Consider the following 22,703-nt stretch of genomic DNA (forward strand, 5'->3'; position numbering starts at 1 on the left):
ATACCGAGACTGGAACTTACTTGCTTAATAATAATGTTATTATCTCAAACGTTTACCTGAATTGAGGTAATACATAAGTGATAATTGTAAAAAACCGTGGAAAGTCTTCGATAGTTTACGGCTGAAAATTCAGAGATTTGTGGAAATATCATACCGATACCAAGGAATTAATTTGAGGATTGATCGGAAAGTGGAGTCCGTGGCACTCGGGGAGGTCGAGGGGAGGCCGTGGAGACCTGGAGTGGCGGTCGTCCTATCTACCATAGACGTAAAACTAGTAGAGGAACTTTGTGAAAGTGAACTTTCTTATTAACAGTTATGTCAGCAAATGAAGGGAAATCGTTTCTTATGGATCGTTACTTAGATGAACTTAAACGGCTAGAAGAGAAGAAGAGTAAAGGTAAGATGAAGGAAATTAGAATAACATTTTGATTGTGAGCATCAACGGAAAGACGATAAGAATTTCCAGGCCTTGCTTTAAGATAAAAGTGAGAACTGTATATTTCTTTGGTTTTTATGATATCCGAAAGAAGGTGATTTCACCGTCTAACGTGTGGATGGTGAAGTATAAGAAAGAAATTTGAAAATTGAAAAATAAAAAATTCTTAAGATTTTACATCGGATTTTAATGAATGTACCTCTTTTCAATTTAATGTTGAGTGAAGGATTGAGATGATTTGGATATATGATGTTTACACCGATTGAAAGGGATAACTATTGAGATGAATAGATAAAGATAGAGAGTGAATGAAATAAATAAAAAAGATGGATGTAGCGAGAGGTGGGGAGAGAGACGAGAGAGGAGGGGCCAGGAGGGGTGCGAATGGGGAAGAAAAAAGGTAGGGCATTGGTATGAAGCGAAGTGAAGGGTGGATGGTGTCATAGATTCAGACGATTTGATTACCCATCCATAAAAAGAAATATCTGAAGAGATCACTGGATGATAGATTTTAGAAAGCTAGGCTTAAAAAAAAATCAAATATGAAATAAGTTTATTAGAACTTAGAAGTATCTCGAACCACGTGTTTCGTATTGTAGTAGGCTGATGATACTGTCATTTAGTGAGAAAATAGTATGGAAGATGAAAAAGTAAAAATGCAGACGTAATTATATTCTGATCATTTAATATAGTTCTAATTTTGGGGGCATTTTGTACTTCAAGCGAAAAAGTTATCCACAATCTCCCATTAGGCCTATAAAGATTGTCCATGGATTTTATATCTACAATTCCTCTTGGATTACTTAATTAACCCATTCTCCGTATGCCATTGATATTGAAATAAACCCTTTTCCTGTATTGAACAATAAATGATTTCTGTTGGTTTGTAAAAAAGAGGGGCCATCCGTGCTCGACTTGTTTTACTAGTTCCAAGTTTGTGCAATCAAGAAGGGACCGAGTAACAATTACCTGAAACCAAAACTGTGAACTGGTCTTGCATGCAGAGTCACAAACATCCCACAACAAACATATTCCAATGTTTGTCAACCTTCCCAAAAGTTACGATGGACAAGGCTCCCAGAATAAACTTTGGTACCATCATGTGTAACATGTAGGCCCTCTGTACTGGACTTAGTTGATTGGTTTCGTCCATGTTCTCTAAATGTTTATTGTACAATGACTACAATCAAGAAGGGACCAGGTAACAATTACCTGAAACCAAAACTGTGAACCCATCTGTGAATGCCACAAGCCTCCTGTAATTATTTTGACAAAAGTATTCCAATGTTTGTCAACCTGCCAAAAAGTTTAGATGTGCAAAGTTCTCAGAATCAGCGTGGCAGACTATGAGGGGGGGGGGGGTGGAGGTGCGGCTTAACACCAACTCAAAAGGGGGTTCTATCCCACAAGAAAGCAAACACAGGAGCCATCTAATTGTGATCTTCTTGAGGAGATGGTTTTGAATAGGTGGATTTGCACTGTCCAAACTTCTCAAAGTTGAAAATTCTGTTGACAGTATCTTACCCATCTGGCTTGACCCTATAAGACCACACACATCCTCTTTGGAACTACAGTGATGTCTGATGGAAGGGTTTTTATATCATGTTACTAAAAAAATGAAGATGTACAAACTGCAAAGTCCTTTTAAATAGTACTAGTAGAAGTGATTTTAGATTGTCAATCACCTTTGAGCAGTAGTAGTCTCCTAAACACACATGATTGTTGTGATGTTATATGTCTTGATATGTTATGAGTTCATACATTTTTGTCTCACCTGCGAAGCAAAGTGAGACTATAGGCGCCGCTTTTCCGACGGCGGCGGCGGCGGCGGCGGCGTCAACATCAAATCTTAACCTGAGGTTAAGTTTTTGAAATGACATCATAACTTAGAAAGTATATGGACCTAGTTCATGAAACTTGGCCATAAGGTTAATCAAGTATTACTGAACATCCTATTAGAGTTTCATGTCACATGACCAAGGTCAAAGGTCATTTAGGGTCAATGAACTTAGACCATGTTGGAGGAATCAACATCGAAATCTTAACCTGTGGTTAAGTTTTTGAAATGTCATCATAACTTAGAAAATATATGGACCTAGTTCATGAAGCTTGGACATAAGGTTAATCAAGTATCACTGAACATCCTGCATGAGTTTCACGTCACATGACCAAGGTCAAAGGTCATTTAGGGTCAATGAACTTTGGCCGAATTGGAGATATCTGTTGAATTCCCATCATAACTTTGAAAATTTATGGATCTGATTCATGAAACTTGGACATAATAGTAATCAAGCATCACTGAAAATTTTGTGCAAGTTTCAGGTCTCATGATTAAGGTCAAAGGTCATTAGGGTCAATGAACTTTGGCCGAATCGGGGGTATCTGTTGAATTACCATCATAACTTTGGAAGTTTATTGGGCTAGTTCATTAAACTTGGACATTAGAGTAATCAAGTATCACTGAACATCCTGTGCACATTTCAGGTCACATGACCAAGGTCAAAGGTCAATGAACTTTGGCCGAATTGGATGTATCTGTTGAATTACCATCATAACTTTGAAAGTTTATGGATCTGATTCATGAAACTTGTACATAAGAGTAATCAAGTATCACTGAATATCCTGTTTGAGTTTCACGTCACATGATCATGGTCAAAGGTCATGTAAGGTCAATGAACTTTGGCCATGTTGGGGTTTTTTGGTGAATAACCATCATATCTCTGTAAGTTTATTGGTCTAGTTCATAAAAAGTGGACATAAGAGTAACCATGTATCACTGAACATCTTGTGCAAGTTAGAGTAGTATTCAAAGTCAGCACTGCTGCTATATTGAACCGCGTGATGCAGGTGAGACGGCCAGAGGCATTCCACTTGTTATTTTCATTGAAGTGCTTGAATTACATGTAACTAGATTAAGCAGAGTTTGATGCCTGAACAAAGTCAGTTCAGCAAGTGGAGTAAAGAAATTTATATGATTTTCAGCTGAAACAAAGCCCCCTGCTAATGAAGAAGGAGTTAGAATTAAACCTGTTTCAATTAAATAAAAAAAAACTGAGAAGGAATATTTTAATGGAGAAATTTGGTGAGGCTCTATAAAGCAAATTGAGGTGGTGAAAGTTTTATTCTCCTTGATAAAGGCACACAATTGAGATAATTGATTAAAGGAAGTAAATGTCCCTCCTGATCAATGTTATTCCAAATAGGCCTAAATGTATATGTTAATTATTTTGCATGGACATCTTGGTGATTTCTCAATAACACTGCTTATTTATCACATATCATGCATGTATCAAAATTACATCTTGGGACAGAAAATAATAATTTCAGAGCCCTTCGGCATAATGTGATCTGATATCTAGTGGGTAATCGAATGTAGCCCCCCTACTGAATAGGATTTTTTACGATTATGATTCTTTTAGATAACTAAGGCTGTGTTAATGCTTCCACTTTTCAGGCCAGAATCAGCGTTTCCAAACGTGGTTAGTCCAAAACACGGTTGCGTCCATGCTTTCATTTAAACACTGTTTCAAAACGCCGATCGTTAACTCACAAAAAGGTGCGTTTGTAAACGTCGTTTGACCAGAATTAGGCTTTCTGGGGAAGCATAAACAGAACCACGATCGTAAACGTGTTTAAATGACGTCATTTGGTACATGCTTCCGGTGAGATGAAACTCCGCGGGCAATACAGTCGTATTGCTCCATGCTTATCTCCACGTAATAACAACAATCGGAAAAAACTTTCGAAAAAAAGGCGCGCCCAATTTGACCTCGCTTTACGATGCGAAGCCAGCTGGAGATCATGATTTGCTCTGAAAAGTTAAGCATAAACAGCACTCCCAGAACCACGTTTACGATCGGCGTTTTGAATCGGCGTTTGAAATCGCTGATTCTGTCCTCGCATTGGAAGCATAAACACACCCTATAAAGTGTAGACCCTTGGGTATTCTTTCATATTATTTTGCTCTTCAGTGGAACGTTTTACCACCACTGCTAGCTAAAGTAGGGTAAAAGTCATTAAGGTTTTCAAACTTGTCACGGCATATTGATCAATTCCACCTCTGGACCTGGTGAAAATGATGGAAAAATCAGGTACTTTCCTTGAAATTAATGGAAGTCATAGTCATGACATTCTATCGGAGATTAGGCAATAACCATGCCGCTTTTGACAACTGAATTCAATTCCATTTAGGCGGTTTACTTTTCATCAAGCATACGCTGTCATCATTTTACTTCTGCCATAAAGCGGATCCAGCAGGCGTATAGTTTCAATCTTAATGCCGTATCTGGTTTCAAATTGAATTTGTGTGCCTATAACGGTGGTACAGATTCTTTGCTGTACATGCCGATTTACAACAAGAAATCATTTTTGGGGGGATGAAGTAGTATTTGGTAGACTTCATGTCTGTTCCTCCCATCAAAATGAAATAAAAGAAAAGAAATCAAACAGATTCTCCAATTGTCACATTGATGCCATTCATTTTTTGGTAGCAAAATTCAATTTATTTTGAAGGTTATTTGTTGTAACAACTAGAAAAATTCACTTGTTTTCTATAAAGTATAGATTCTTCTTGTTTTTCCCAATCCTTTGGTGAACATAAAGTTTTGTACTCTTTCTAAACTTGCCAGGTCTTTGCCCGCTCATTCTTGTTTTAGTCGTTACATTTGTCCGAATTATTTATCATTCCCCTTTCTCTTCATGATGTTATTATTCTTTGATGTGTTATTTCGTTCTCTTTCTAAGAAATGAGCTAGAAAACATTCTTTTGTCATTCTGTCTGTGTAATGTATAAAAGCGATGATATCACTGCCTGTCTGCGTCATGCATGCTGCCGTTAAATAGATGTTCATTGCAACATTGGTACGATTTGGTATCAGTGATAAATTGTCCATTGCCAATAAAAGAGAGAGAAATTGGTTGACGCAATTGTCAAATTAGATTGATTGCAACTTTGAAAACCTTCAAACTAACTTTTATGGTTACTTTATATTCTGCATGGCTTTTTTGACTTGTCACGATGATTCCAACTAAAGTATCCTGGCATTGGTTATCAATGCCTGATCATTGAATTTTGTTGCGGTAATGTGAATTGTCAAATTTTAAGGTCCATCATTATTTTGTCAATCATCCCCAACCAGGATTGGGTTGGCCAATATGATGAAGACTTGAAATAAATGTTTTTCAGTTCATCAACAGCAAATTCTCACTTTCCTGTTAATTTGACCATTGATGTTGCCTTAATTGGTTTTTACCAGTTGGTATGGTCATAGTACCATCATAACCACCAACAAATCTTTCTACGAAGCGTGTGTGAGAGTCCGCATACCAGATTTAATAATGTATTACACTTGGAGGGTTTCTGTTTGAAATGGGTTATTTACATGGGATGCACTGTCCAAAGCTTGATGGTGAGGTGACAGGACAAGGAATGCTGCTGGTAAACAAGATTGTAATGAGAAATAATTTTCCGAAACCCAAAGCATTATACATGTAGATTGATTTACAAATGACTGAAGCATTAATGTTGTATCTAGGAGAGAAACACAGTAATCAGGCGTTTTTTGTAGAAAGTTGATATATTTTGGCTTCAAAGTAACATTCCTTCTGTGTTTGCAGATGTACCATCTTAATGCCTGATTATTGATCTCATAGTTACCAACATATTCCGCATCGATAAAGGCCTAGCGTTGATACATTGGAATAACAGTTACAGTCTGTATTATCACCCTAGTCATCAGATCCTGGTTTGTCCGCACACAATGTGTGCCCTTTCTCCACTCCCTGGGGAGCATCTCAAGTAGAAGTGATAGTCTCTGTAATTCTTGTTGAAAGTCTTTTCTTTCAAAAAGTGCAATTTGTTCAAATGTCAGGAGAAAAGGATATTGTTAGATGAAATTCCACATCAGTATGTTGGAATTTCACGAGCCAAGACTAGAGAGGTCTTCCCCTTAAAAATCGAAGATATAACTGAGTTTGAGGAGTTCACCATCCTGCAGAGTCAGAGGTCTCTTAAGAAGAGTTCACTAAAGAACACAACTGTCTAACTTTGAAGGGGGTGAAAGGCATGGGTGGAGTGGCTTAGCACCTCTCCAGAATTCTGTAAAGATTCTTTCAAGAAGATGTATAAAGCCCTGAAGAAATGAAAGGGCCACCCTTGGTCTGGAAAAAAAACTTATCCTTTTATTAGCTCTGCCTTGCACGGATGATCATTGGTTGAGTCAATAGGGCGTGTTGATCAATTTGAAGTGATTTGAAAAGAGGGGAAAACTGATGTTCCAGGACCCCTTGCGTAAAGATAGTCCAGCATGGTGAAAGCATGCATGCATGAGCTATAATAAAAGGCAAAAAGAGTTTTTTATGATCTGTAAGCTTCAATGAGTTGAATAGACTCTTGAGAAAATGGGGGCAAATAATGCAATAAACCTCTTCATGTGTTGGATGGAAAACAAAATTTCAATGCTTGATAGTTATAGCATCTCCAAAATACAACTGTAAGCAAAATGTATGATTCTCAATCATATAAAAAGCATAATTTTGTAAAGTCATGAATCAATACTTAATATTTGGGAGGACGCTTCAGAGGAAATTTTAATGATTTACAGAGATATCTGCTGTGTGTTGACCAATCTTATTTCAAGAAGGCATTTTCCCCTAGTAATGGAAAGAACACAGTGTCCCATAATGTGTGCCACAGTGTTTTCACAGTGTGGAATACAATGTGAAATCGCCTTCACACTGTTAACTTTGAGCATTTCAACAGTGTCAATCACGCATTCACATAGTGGACTTTGTGAACACGTTGTGAACAGTCACACTGTTGAGGAGTCCACAGTGTGAAAATATCTTCACACTGCCACACGATGTTCACAGTGAAGAGCACAATGTGAAATGGCCTTCACACTGTTACCTTTGAGCATTTCAACAGTGAATCACGCATTCACATAGTCGACCATGTGAACACGCTGTGAACAGCCACACTGTTGAGTCCACAGTGTGAAAATATCTTCACACTGTTCAATTTGAGTATGTTAACAGTGTGAACAATATTTTCACATAGTACTTTGTATGTACACACTGTGATTAAACCGTGACACCATCACCATTCTCGGCCTTTTTATTGCTTTTCCTAGTAAAAGTTCATCTACTACTGATAACAATCCATTGCTATGGCTGTCCACAATATGATAAGGGCTGAAGGAGGAATTATATTACTGGCATTATTTCTAGATTTATGATCCAGTTATTACTTTGACATTCTTGAGCAGTGAGACTTGTGACGACAGATAAGCACCAGGGGAAGACTATTAAACAGCTCAATTTTATGAAAAACAGTTGTTGGAGTGGAAATGGAAACATTTTAGGATTGCATGTGCTTTTTTTGAGGGGGAGTGGGTGGAATATTGACCTTTTAAGCTTGATGCTATAAAATCTTAACTGTTATGTGATAAAATTAACTTCATTTTACAAACAATCGGCTATTCAATGCCCCAAAATTTTAATATAGGCCTACTCTTTATCATTAGGTGGTTTCAGACCGCCTCGAAGTTCGCCAGTTCCAGGTATTCTCTGATCGGGAAATTTACCCCGATCAGAAAATACCAGGTATTTTGGTAATGTGAAAGCAAACTACGCGTAATTTCCCCGAAAGAAAATACCCGCTAAATAGTAGGTACTTGGCGAAATTACGAGAACTTTCGTGGGGATTTTTCCAAGGTCGCAGGTATTTTGGCGATGTGAAAGCAAATTACGGGAACTTTTATCCCAGCGTGTCGTTGGGCGCGGCGGCGTGGGTGGCTGCTTGGCAAGTGATTTTGAATCTCCCGCCTTGCCTGCTTATCAGACCACACTGCGCATGCTCGTAACTTCGGGAACTTATCCCGAAGGATGTGTTTCGGGGCGGTGTGAATGCAGGAATAATTAACGGGTATTTTTTAGCCTTAAAAAGTTCTCGTAATTTAACGGGGATTCTTGTGATCGAGGCGGTTTGAAACCGCCTATTGATAACTTCTTGGTAATCTGAATATCATGGCTAATTTGATGAGCACCAGATAGTATGTCTGTTTCGCTTTCATGTACCATCATTTTCACTGGCCAATAGGCTCTAGATCATTTGATGTATGGAGAAATCGATATGTATGATCCTCCAGTCAGATATCACCAGAAATTACAAATACATGTAGTAGGTCTGCTCTGCAAGACTGTAAGGAATGGCAGAGAAAGAAAGAACAAAGTTTGCATATTTGCGTACAGTATATTTCTCTGTTATTGTAGTTAAATTTTCAAAAGAGCATATTTGTGATTCTGCTTGCTTTTCTATACTTTTGTAGACCTTACCATATGTAGATAACATCTGTCAAGGCATGGATTAAGTTCAATAACTCCTTTTTAAAATCATTTTTACAAATTAGTAAGTCCACAGACTGCTTAGCCAGATGCATATTGTTCGTAGTAAATACTTAAATCTGTAGCCATTTCTGTTTACCATATTTTAGATACATTTTTTTTGGTATCGCGGTTTCGATGGTAATATCTGATACATTTGTCCTGTTCTGAACGATTCTAAATAGATACGACAGATAAGATCAGCATTCAGCCCGAAAAATTCCTCCTTTTTTGTCCTATTGTGTCGTCCGTTCTATTCAAGTCTAGTCTGAATGACTACTGTTTAACAAGCGTGCATAAATTATGTATCATCAGAGTTGAATTCCATACTTTTTAAGTCCATGTGGGAAAGGAATACCTAGTTCACCAACCCGATTCAATTTTCAACTTCAGTTTGCCCATTATTTTGGTACATATCCGTGATTATGAGCCCCCACACACTGTTTCTATGCCCAATATTTGCGTCTCGCTCTGCTAGAGCGAGATAGTGCACATTTTTGTGGGCTTGTGTGAGTGACTTTTGAAAACGTCAGTTTCCTTTTGACTGAGGCATGCACCGAGACTAGGTGACTGGGTGCCCGGGCCTTTGAGATGTGCAGGCAGAGGCCGACAAGAACAGAAGTCATGAAACCAGTTATGCCTGATCAAATTAGCAAATACCAGTGGCATATTTGTCACACAGCATGTGACTTTTCATTCAATTCCCCTCACTTTTTTATTCATCCTTTTGAAGGGGACAGTGTTTGCCGGCTTCCCAAATCTCTAAAAGTGGCAAAAATATCCCTCAATTGGATTAGAAATAGGAGGGTACATAGAGGGGAAAAGCAGTTTTTTAACCCTTCCTGGTATTTATACAGTCATTGGTATAATTCGCACAAACATGTTTTGACAAATTGCCCGAAATTGCAGTTTGATATGTTATTTTGGGGTTTTTCATGAATCTGATTTCGATCTGATTTGAGGAGACATTTGAAGATCATGCTGCCTGAGAGGAACATTCTTGAATCAAACCAATCATGAAATATATTGGATGATCTAGTTCACTGAAATGAAAAGAAAATTTTTGCCATGAATCATTTCTTTTTTATTACCTTCAATACCACATAGGCTAGCCCTCCTGGCTTATTTTTAAAAGTAATGAGAGTTACTTGATCATTTGGTTGGAGTTCATGTTAGGAGAAACATCCAGGTTCTTAGTGGTCCTCTATTTCACATTTGCAAGGGAAAGAAATTCAAAGAATCAAGTACGGTAACCTATATTTGCTCTTCCAGCAATCTGTAAGTTGATGTTTCCTATAATGCATGTTTTGTCGATTGTTGTCATACATACTAAGAATAATGTGTAGCTTTTCTGCTGTTTGTGATTCACATAATTGACTTCAAAAGTTCAAATTATTGTAAGATGTTTAATGAGGTGGAAAACAATACGAAAACACTTTGATTGTTTGAAAGTCTGAAAGGCACTTGCTGGGATTTATGTGGGTGAAGTGCAATGTTATCATTTCTGTATGTCTTTCTCGATCAAGTTGAGAAAGTAGTTGTCAGATTTACAACCCTGAGTCATCTGCTATGAATGGCAATAAAAACATGATCATAGCATTCCAGTATTTTGATAGATCTATTTCAAAGTCATGAACTTTTCTCCTGCCATTTGGTCGAGATTTAAATCCTTGCGCAGCATCAGGAACATTCTGCACACTTCTGATTTGAAAATCAAGTGTTCAATATTTGGGGATGTTTTTGATCGCAACATTTTATGCCTTGGGACCCCTGATCCCAATCAGGCTTTAACGTGAGTACTTTCCTTTTACATGTAGGTGTTTGACGCAGAAAGGTCTTAAAGCCTGTGTATAGCTTTGGTAAAGGGTCAATAATGTGATTGATAATCGAATATCATCTAATATGACAGTTTTACTGAAGCGTAGAGACCGATATTTTTCCAACTGCACTTCTCTGAGAAAATTTCAAATATTCAAATCTTGGATATATATAGCGCCCTCTCTCGGCGATGCTTATTTTGAATTAAAAAATGGGCATTCAAGCACTTATCCTATAAATTTAGTGATTAGATATCCAAAAGTTACAGACAAAGAACATATCTTGAAAGTTTCAGCCTATTCCATGATTTGGAATAGGATTTAATTGAAAGACAAAAACACACAGATATTTCAATTTGATCGGGTGACCCGATCAAGTTAAATTTCCATGTAAAATCTCAAAATTTATCCTGTAAAACACATTTTCATTTCATATCCTCCACATCATAACTGTTATAGGGCATATCCATTCATATTAGCTAGCAATGAATTGGAATAGTGATAGGTGCATTTTGGTGGATTTACCAAAACTATACACAAGCTTTAAGTAATACAATTTTACAAAATTTTATTTAGTTCATCCTTACAGCTTTCTTGCTCCAAACAGATCCTTTTTGCTGGTTCATGCTATAGATTTGCAAGCATCGTAAGTGCTCCCTCCTCATCCCCCAGTGCCACATTATTTTCAAAGGTTACTTTAAAATTGATTCCTTGAGTGGCCAGGATGGAGGGGAGAGGGATGGTGATGCATTCTAGGATGAAATCTATATAGCTGGTGAAATGGTTTGAAACCATGGCGATACCCATACATGGAAAGATATCCTTTTGAAACTTAAAGGGAAAGTTCACCCTGACAATAAGTGTATTGTAAAAATAGCAGAAAAAAATAATAAAAAATATTGCCAAAGGTTTGAGAAAAATTCATCAAATAATTAAAAAGTTATTTGATTTATGACGTCATATGTGAGCAGCATTCCTACAAAGTGAATGGTAAAAAATCAATGAAATGTCATTTTCTCAGAAAAAATTGAAAATGGTTTTCACTGTATGAAAATGGTTTTCACTGTAACTTTTGTATATCAATAGACAAATCATTTCACACCCGATCATGATAAGAAAACAAAATTAAGTCATCAGGAACTATACAAAATTTGAAATTCATGCATTTTATATTACATAACACATGGGGCAGCTGCTCGTTTATGACGTCACAAATCCAAAATTTTGAACTCTAATAACTTTCTTACTCTTTAACGGATTTTCCTCAAACCTTCACCAATATTTTTTACTATTTTTTCTGCTATTTTTACAACAAAGTTTTCTTCAGGGTGAACTTCCCCTTTAAGTAGATTTGGTGGAAATCTCCACTTTGGAGGATTTGTTCATTAATAGGGAAGTAGATGACGGTGTGAAAAACTTATCTGATCATATTTTCAAGTCAGCATCCTGCCTGCCTCACTTCAATTTTAAACATTTTTTTTTAAAAATCCTCTCAGATTATTTGCAAGGGGACCTTTAATTGGTGTGAACATGTAGCATTTGGATATCATCTATGTTGAAAAATAAACCCTCATGTTACCGTTAAGCCTGAATTTTTATAGCTCACATGCATAAAATGTTTAATAGAAGAAAAGAAGCAGAAATGTATTTATTCGACATGTGTGGCCAGATTATTCTTGTGTCACCCAGATGCACAAAAAGAGATTAAATCAAGCAATTTACTAGTGGTCCGATTATCCTGCCTCTGTATTTGAATAAACGTTTTAAAACCCGATGCTTGCCAAATCAAAGCAATGCAGTCTCCAGTCTTTTTTTAAATGAGAAGAGAAGAAGTACAATCTCCATTTAAGTTCGATCAGCCTTTTTTCATGATTTTCAAATCACTCGGAGTGAGATTTTGCCATGATTTGTTAAGACATACTTCTCAATATGGGACAGCAGAGAGCTCTTAGAAATGTGTACTTCAGTTTTAAAAATTGTTATGATTGTTATATTGTTACAAATAAACTAATTAAATTAAAAATCCCTCTAATGAAAGTCCATTGGCACAAATGACATTACAATGTAGACTCCTATTGAGTTAATATTACACAATGAAGCATTTAGTCAGATGTTGTTAATTAAATTTGATATTAAAAAAAAAGGTGCTTGATATTCCTTTGAAGATTGAAATTATAGGTCTTTGCCCACTGCTTGCCCTTTGGTCCATCAGTGGACTACTATAAACTCAGATTATTATAAACACCAAGCAGCACAATGGAAGGAATAGAATGGATATCGGAAAAGAATTTCTCAATTATTCTTGCGCCATATCGGGTGTCCTTCAACTCTCTCTTAAAAAAAGGGAAACAGTTGCCTTTTAAGGGGCACCCGAAAATGCACTGCAGCTGCAAAAGAGGCGTTTGAAACACAGAATTAATCCCCATACCACAAATACTTGCCGATATCAATGTATATCAAGCCAAGAGTTTGGGACTCCCTTATATTGCAACATTTGATCCTTGCCACGCTCCGAGGCATGAAACCCAAACTTGGTCGGATTACGGACATTTATTTAGCCTGGTGATGGAAAGGTGCGTCCTGAAAGGGATCCAGCTTGGGTCGTCGCAAAAAAAAGAAGAGAGGGGAAAAAATGCAACCCCGCGCAGCCTGTCTTTTAATAGTCGCCTGTAATTTGGCATTGTAATTTGAAAGATCGGTACTGGTTTTTCCTTTCTGTGGTGTCATTGGTTGCGGGATTATTGCCGGTGAAACCGAGATGGTGAAGGTTTTGCCGCCCGGTGCCGAATTTGATCATGATGGGCGGATGAAAACGAAAATGAGTGTGTATAAATGGCTAAACAGTTTATCTGATCTTCAATTAATTGGTATTCAAAGAAACTTTCCGTTTCTCATCTTTAGCTGTGGTGATACCCATTTGCGCAAATCTTGTATCTGATTCTAAAGTGATTGGCACTTAGTGCTTGTAGAATACCAATTTGTAGGAATCTCAGAATATTGTTTTCAATTCAAAATTTCAAGTAAACATTTACATTAGTTACATTCAATTGAAGTATTTCATTTCAACTCAATACAAATCACTTTACAATTTTGTTCGCTTTATCAACATGGTGTGAAAATAGGGTAAGTTTTAAGCATATGAATTGAACTTTATTATATTCATTGTTTCCAAAGAAGAATCACTTAAAATAAAAACAAAATAATGAAACAGAAAGAAGTGATGGATACTTTTAATGTTCTTTTTCTACCTATTTCTTCATCCATTCAAGTGTCCAATGTGTATCGTGCATGTATTAAAACCAAATGTTAGTTTGGTAATATTTGAAACTATTGTTCATGGATGCATGGTACTAGAAACATCATTGAGGTACTATTATAAATAAGATTCACTTTTAATACAGAGATATGTCTTTTTTTATTTTCACTGTCTGATTTTCTTTCTCAGGAAAATATATATATTGAATTAAGGTTTATTTTTTAAATAATTTCACTGAACTTGTGTCACTTACATATATATATATATATATATATATATATATATATATATATACTGTATATATATATATATGTAAGTGACACAAGTTCAGTAGGAAATTTAAGAGTGAGTAATTGTAATCCCATAATCAGATTTACAGGAAAGCACAGTTGTCATATAGCCCCTATCCAGTACAACTTTTACAAGCTTCAATATACCTGTATGAACATTATAATCTACCTCTGAGAGTCAACTTTGATAAAAATGATATGAAAATTTGTATGATTGGCATGAGGATGAAACAAGCGTTCACTGACACCAAAAATCGAACGCCATCCCCCCTCGCAAATTTCGGTCAGGTGTTGGTGTGTACTTTGTGCGCGTTTTGCAGTGAAACGCTACCTCCCAGAGTCGCGAAGATTGGGGATGCTTTGGCGGGGGGAAGCCGGGGTGCGATCTTGTCAAAATGGAAATGGGCATTGATTGTATCGATCTGAGATGGAGAGACTCATAATGTATGGTATCAGTGCTCTATCTGCATGCACGCTGGAAATAGGATCCGACGGATTCTTGAGACGGTGGAGGGGACGGAGATGTGTCCACTTTCAGTTGCATTAACCTCCCAAAGGAGATAGTTTCTACATGTACCTCCATTGCATTTTTGTTTTTGAAAGAAGAAGTGTGATTTCTTTTGAGATAAAACACAACAGTACTTTATCATAGTGTCTTTACACTGTAGGTATTGTATTTATATTACATGTATACTTACTCGTTTATATTTTATTTGTTAATTCGTTTATATATTTGTTTATTTTTAGGTATACATTGTTTGTTTTTCACTAGTTTTTTGTTTATTTTTATTGGTTATTCATATGTGCATTAGTTTATTCACAAATTAGTTATTGAATTCATGCACTGTATACATTTTATTTATTCATTTGTTTTGTGAATGTCTCTTCATTATCTGGAGAATTAAAAGAGATTTTTTGTTGTGCCAGTGTGACCTGCCCTGGTCCTATGTTTGTATACGGTACTTGGATAAATTTGTCATGTCAAATTAGGTCTGGCCTGAACCACCTCTTTTCCAAGCTCAAAGTTTTGCCTGGGCAAAATATTTGGACCAAAACAATTTCAAGCATGTAATTTGGCTAGACAAATGGTTATAGATATCACTCATACACCATTCTCTTGATAATAATAATGATAATAATATAGCAATATTTACCCAGGGTAGCCACTTCAGGTTCGAAAACTGTTGTACCAGTGGGCCCTGCTATTATCATTGCCCCGGCTTTAGCTGAGCTACCTGGGTGCTTAAAGGAATTTCTTCCTACCGGATACCCTGTCACATCATCTAGGTCGAGTGCAGCACAATGTGGATGAGTTTCTTGCTGAAGGAAATTATGCCATGGCTGGGATTCGAACCCATGACCCTCTGTTTCAAAGTCAGAAGACTAATCCACTGGGCCACAACGCTCTCCAGCCTATCTCAGTTTCAATGCATACCTGCATTGGCGAAACACACACACAAAAAAAATGATTTTGGTTGTAATGGAGAGATGGGCATTGAGTGCTCCTTCCCTCCCAAGGAATTGAAACTAGTCTTCTTCTTTTCAAATATAATCACATGTAAAGCATCTCCTGTGACCATTTGAAAGATAACCCTTCTTGGAAGATCTCTAGTTTAAGGATGCCCGCTGTTCTTGAGCGGGGGAGTTTTTTCTGGGATACTTAAGCAGGTGTGGGGTTAATATCCTGGTTAAAATAGAATAGTCAATCAATAGAAAGAACTTGAACAAGCATATTTTCAAATTACTGTTTGGAATGGAAATAAAAATATCAAAATGTTCAAAAGAATAGTAAAAGTGGTATAAAAATGAGAAAAAATATATTTCAAGGCTTCTATTCCCCCAAAGAGTTGCCCTTAATACTGGTCCTAAATATAATCAATATGCAGATTGCAGAATATGACAAAAATTACATTTGTTTTTCTTGAGTTGGCATTTTATAAGGTAAAGTGATTCAGTATCTGGTTTGTTAAAGGGAATTCAACTTTTATTTCTTTGAGGGATGAGCTTTCATGTAGTGGGCTCACTAGGCTGTAGTATGAATTATGGTACATTCCAAATGTTGAAACATAACAATGAAAAAGAGTTGTTACTACCCGTGCATATCGTGAGTTTAAATCGTTTGCAACATGAAATCGAAACGAAAGAGAAAGTGTAAATCGTGAAAATCAGAAACTAGCAAGGTCCTTACTCTATAGTTCCTTGACAAGATTGGACATGCATGATTTGATGAGCCTCTAAACCACACTCCAGACCCAAAAGATTTTGATTCATGAACAGTCGTCATTGTTTGATCATCCTTTCCAAAGGACCTCTCTTCCATTCTCCCACCTCCCATAAGATCTCCCCATAGACATGGGATTATATCGATTAGTTGGTCAGCAGTCCACATTGATGCATAGGGACACAATGGCCTGAATCACTGGTGTTGCCAAACTGTTTAGAGAGCTGCGGATCCATGGTGGTTTAAATCCCTTTTCATCTTCGCGGCTTATCCTCAATGACCTGTTCAGAGATTGGAGGTCTGGAGGTCACCCCAACAGGATCATCAAAAGCCCTTTCCTTCTCTTCGGTGATTAAACCCTTGAAATCAATACAGAATTCTAGGTTTTATTGCATTATGAATGGGTTTAACTTTAACATATACCCCATGTGTATTTCATCATATTTTGAATCTTGAAAAGGCATGAATGTATATCTATCAGATAAACGTGTGAAAAATGAAAAAAAGTTAACAAAATACGATTTAATCCATTAATTTTCACAGTTAAGGAGTTTGGAAATGACAGCATGAAGAAAGGTACAAACACAATCTCAATAGGTTTATTCATTACAAAGTAAAATGTTTAATTTGAGCTATTTTAAAAATATAGATACAGGCCTACGGTAAGATCATATGATATTCTTCTTTCTACTTATGTCTAGTCCATTATGTATATTTCTAAAGTTAGTTTGATATGTAGGCTTTATGATCACTTTAGACCTACAATACTGAAAATGACACTGACTGCCCCCATCCCCAAAAGTGATTGATGTGATTGTAGTACTTTGGCACAATCTCTTTCAGGCCTTTTGCCTATATTACCTTGGTCTATATACATTTAACATTTTAGCTAAAATAAGAGAGAAACAAATCTTGTTTGAAAGTTATTCCTCTCTTTAAGGAAAGGCTTTCATGGCATCTCAGATTTATCAGAGTCCAACTTCTGATCATCTTTTTAAAAACACCCTGTTAATTTTTTAGGCCTGCACTCCGAAAATGCACTCCGTCAATGCTTTATCCCCAATATCATCCTACTCTATTTTGTTTCTATTATAATGAGGTTTCATCCACAATTTCCAAGGCTCACCAAAGACTTCCTGAGCGAAAGGAAGAAATAACAATTAAGTGACCACAAAAATATAATCATATTTTCCATCTGAAAACTTGAAAATTAGTGTCTACTGCCTCAGGCAAAGCTAGGGTAGTTTTGTTGGAAAATGTACCCCATTTATTTTTACAAAACGGACATCCTCCTCAAGCCACACACCCCTAGGTTGTGGTATCAACCGATTTGTAAATTGAAAATTTATTTTGAATAGAGAAGGGTGTGAGGTTAAAGGCATGAAAGCGTTTGTATCTTATCTGGATCAGATTATTAATATGATTGTGAATGAATTAGCATATAGCTGCTTACCATTATGAATATATATGTGGATATATACAGATATTGAATCTGACACTTAATAACCTTTCTTATTCAAAAGAAAACTTGATGCGATTTCCTTTGACACATTATTTTGGAGCTGTAAACAGTGTTCTGTTGCAGGAAACAAGTATTGAACCACGTTGCCTTTCTCTTATATGATCATTTATTCTAAAGTATATATTTATCATTGCTCTTTTTGCCATTTTGATGAACCTGCAGCAAACTATTTCTGTATAACTCTCGCAGCTATTTTGGTTCACAACTGCCACCAGTTCTTTCAAAAATATGTGTATTCATAGAATGTTTCACACAAAACATATAAAAGAATATTTATTTTTCGAAGAACATTACGATATAAGGAAACCATCTGATTGATTGAATTTTTTATCATTATGAGATAGGGCATTTTAATTACACTTTTCTAGTACATCATCCCAAAGTAGTCATTTAGATGTTAAGTGTAAATCTTGAGCTCTCACTTGATCTCTCCATGGATGATCTCTCAAAACTGGAATCTTTTTGGTTATATCCTGGGCGTCTGCCCATACCAGACCATGCTTATTGTGATCTACGGTAATAATGCCCATAAAACACATGACTGTATGGTCGGTCTCAAACGTAAGAATGACTTGACCAGTCATTTGTATGAAATGAATTGAAATCAAGCAGTGACTCTAGGCGTATAAATATTTAAGCTTCCATATTTCACACCTACTTCAGTGGAGTAGAATGATTGGCATGTAAGCACAATACATCCACATTCCAATTGTCATTCTGTAAATACTAAATTGGGCGTTTAATCTTTTTTTATGTAGACCTACTTGTAGATTAGGCCTATTTGTTGTTTTGCAAGTAGGCCTAGGCTACATGTAGACTAACGGAGAGAGAAATATTATTCTGATTTGAGGGAATATTGATTATATGGATACTGTTAGGGGTAAGAATAAAATTTTCTCTCATTTTTTTCTTTCATTTTGTGCTTAAAATGATTTCATTGGTAGTGGGGGTGGATTGGCAGAGATGGAGAAATGAGAGGTACAGAGAAGAAGGGGTGGGGTAGAGGAGAAGGGGGATGGGAGGGGTAGGAAGCAAGAGAGGCAAAAAGAGGAAGGTATTATATGTCTAGACGCAGTTCTCATTATGCTTTATAAAACTAGTTGACTGGAAACCGGTTCAGGAAACCAGTTTGGAAGATCGCTTTGCTAGCGTTCCCATTCAATCACACGAAATTGGTTTTTAAAATCACTTCACGTAAAGCGATCTTGTTGCTATGGAAATGCTTCCAGTGGGGTGACACATTTCACGCGAAATTCGAAACCGCAGTGTAGGCGTGCTACACCTGTCGTGTGGAGAAGCGCGCTCAAAATGTGCAAAGATCGCTTCCCGAAGAATGGTTGTGTCCTCATGCTAAAACCAGTATAACGAGGCAAAGCGATCTCAAAAACTATATCGCGAGGTGGTTTTTATGAACCGGTTTGGAAGATCGATTCCAAGATCGCTTTGACCGTTCTCATTACATGTTAAACTAGTTTCCACTAAACTAGTTTTAGGAAGGTAGTGAGAACGGTGCCATAGATCGAGAGAGTAATGAAAAATGAAAATTCATTTACAGCAATGATAAAAGTTGTTTCAAAAGTGGGGGGGGGCGGGTCCTAAATTTGCACTGGGCAGAGTTGTTATCAGCTAGCCTGCATAATACAACAGGAAGTAATAGTGTAATTGGGATCATACACTCAGATCTCAATGCTACCTAAACAATTATTGGATTATGTTATCAGTTAAATGGTTTAGCCAACAAGTGCAGTGATGTGGTAGAGATTAAGTTTCAGGTAGCCTAGACTAGATTGACAGTTTTAATGTCAAATCCCACAGACTCAAAGGATGGAAGTATGAACCAGTAATTTCCCAAACTCATGCCTAGTCTATTTTCTCAAAATTTATTTGTGATTAGAGGAAACAGCCTGAATGAGCATGTTGGCTATCATAATTTTATAAATTCAGCATAGTTCATATTCGATTCCATAATTAGAAGATAAAAATAATCTACGTGGAATGAAGCAATAGAATCATTGGATATGATTTATGATAAAGATAGTACTATCGAAGTGCATAACCGTTATTATTTGGGATATTATCTTTTGCCAATAAAAATTAAATTTTGATTGTCACATGACACCCACAAGGGTTTGATGTTATAAAAAACACCCTTTTCGACTTTGTTTATTTGTTGACGAAATTTGATGAATGGTTGCCTCTAAAAAAATTTCCTCACAGAGCAATGAAATATCAAATCATGATACAAACTGACACATCGCCTCAAAACAACTTCCTTTCATCCAAAACAACACCCCACTTTGGTAAATGTCAATCAATTTTAGAGTGACATTATGTATCATCCTGGGAATCCATTTGAAACGGTGTAATAAACCATACCTTTGAGGTGTCAAAAAACTTAACTTCAGATCACAACCAATCAAGATCTATTGGGACAACCTGTAAAATGCCTTTGACTATTTACGCCAGCTTGCATCCAACGTGTAGCTCCTCTGTGTATCCTCTTTTAAAAGTGAATGTACTAAGGCAAAAAATGTCCAGTGGAAGATATGAATATTTGATCCACTTCTTGTGGGCAGAATAATCCCCCTTTGAGTACGTCCGTATGATACAGTCAGACACATTGTCAAAAGGGGAAGGGTTTCAAGGGTTTTCTTCCCCAGTTACGAGTAAAACATTGATCAGACAAAGATAGTATAAGCCAGCTATCGCCTCTGTCAGTCAGGAATGCAATGGATATCGACACTAACATCAAAATTCAATGAAAAACTTCATTTTCTTCTATCAAGTTTCACAAAATTTACAATTTCGACATTCATTAAATTTTTCATAAAAGAATATAGCAAGTTTGTTACATAACAAGGCTTAACAAGGCATAAGTCTCTATAAACAATACATGTAGGTTGTGTTGGGATATTCTTATAGCAAATAGGCCCTTAAAATGAATATGATAATTATGAATATGATAAAAAGAAAGGAAGAAGGGCTAGATCAGCTTTGAATATCATTTATCATCTGAAGCTAATAATACTCATTTAAATGAAAAAAATCCTAAATTTTTAAAAGCATCAACAAAAATACTCGTAATTTCTGTTACCAACTCCCTGTTACCCCCTTGAAATCCCTTCGTCTTGATGATCACCCAGCCCCGCCCCTCTCGATTTACCCACCCTACATACAGCTGCAGATGATCTGCTCTATAAATACAGGACAGGGGGTGTTTGTAATAACCACGTCCATTGACAGCCACCTATGGCTATTCACACTATTTCTCTGTTTCCGACAATTTCCTGCATGTTTATTCTTTGCCATGAGGGACAGTGTGTCTTACCCTGGTCGAAGGGCAATCTTCATCAATTTTCTTAAGGGATTTGGTAAGTTAAAAAAGAGATGGGAAAAATGAAATTTAATTGTCAGGGTTTAATTTGTTAGTGGATCATCCTTATACATGTACTCATCCCAGGTGTTTAATATTGAGAATTTGGACCCTTTGTGGGTGTCTTTGATAGAAGATATGTTTCAAGTATGCAACTCCACGAGGTGGTAAACTTCTTCAGATAAAAAAAAAATAGTCAGCCTTTGTTATCTTATGAATCATTCTTGTAACTCAAATAAAACTGACCTCGTCCAAATTGTGCTGCACTCAACCCAGGTGAGGTGAACATGGCAGGAATTTATTCCTTGAAATGCTGAGTGCGTAATAGCTGCTGGAGCTACAGCCAGGGTAACAATATCCAAGTCCTTCAGAAGCACATAGAGACGTTATTCATATATGCGCTATACAAGAACTGACTATTATTATTATTAGGTAAAACTCTTAAAATCTACTAGATTAAGGTAATATTCACTCAAAATTGCATGAATTAAAAGTAAATTTAGATTGATTATGATCAGAGACCAATAATCTACATGAAGCGTCTGTTCATGGATTTCATCCTACAATTTATTATCAAATTTTAAAGGTATAATTTCACTTGTTTAAGATTTAAAGATTAATTTCAACTTAGTGAGAAATGGCAGTGTTCTCATGCAACACAGACTAGACTATGACTAAAATAGTAGGGCACCCAACTACCCGATTCACCTACTTTAGAGTGAAAATTTGAAAGAAAAATGATGACCTATCAGTTGGGAATGATCATTATACAAATTTACAATGAACTTATTGATTGATGTTTGTTTACCAAAGGCAGTGAATCAGTGCATGATCGATCATGATCAGTTTCATTCCAAACATTTGAGAAAAAAGTACAAATAATGTATAAGACACCGTTCTCATTATGCTTTCTAAAACTAGTTTACTGGAAACAGTTTGGAAGATCGCTTTGCTAGCGTTCCCACTTGATCACACGAAAGTGGTTTTCAAAATCACTTCACGTAAAGCGATCTTGTTGCTATGGAAATGCAGTGCAGTGGGGTGACACGTTTTGCGCGAAATTCGAAGCCGCAGCGTAGGCATTCTACACCTGTCATGTGGAGTAGCGCGCTCAAAATGTGCTAAGTTCGCTTTCCGAAGAACACTTGTGTCCTCACTTGTTTCCCGAGGCGAAGCGAACTTGAAAACTACATCGTGAGGTGGTTTTTTCGAACTGGTTTGGGAGATCGCTTCCAAGATGGCTTCGACCGTTCTCACTACACGTTAAACTAGTTTACTGCACTAGGTTTAGGAACATAGTGAGAACGGTGTATAAGATGGTACAAAGTATGTAAGAACTTTTAGAACTCCCCCCCCCCACTGCACCCAGAAATTCAACCAGGATAACAAGTGAGAAGGAAGTT

At 36.7% G+C, this 22,703-nt stretch overlaps 1 protein-coding gene across 1 annotated transcript in view; it reads left to right on the top strand.

The window, feature by feature from the left end:
- Positions 1–318: 318 nt before the first annotated feature.
- The window catches only part of LOC121422563 (unconventional myosin-X-like), a 123,161-nt gene continuing 100,776 nt past the window's right edge, over positions 319–22,703 (top strand). Inside the window, exon 1 of the mRNA XM_041617708.1 lies at positions 319–400. Within this exon, the coding sequence (XP_041473642.1) occupies positions 319–400 (82 nt within the window). The remainder of the gene's footprint in view (positions 401–22,703) is intronic.

Source organism: Lytechinus variegatus, chromosome 10 (genome assembly GCF_018143015.1).
Source record: "Lytechinus variegatus isolate NC3 chromosome 10, Lvar_3.0, whole genome shotgun sequence".
Taxonomy (NCBI): domain Eukaryota; kingdom Metazoa; phylum Echinodermata; class Echinoidea; order Temnopleuroida; family Toxopneustidae; genus Lytechinus; species Lytechinus variegatus.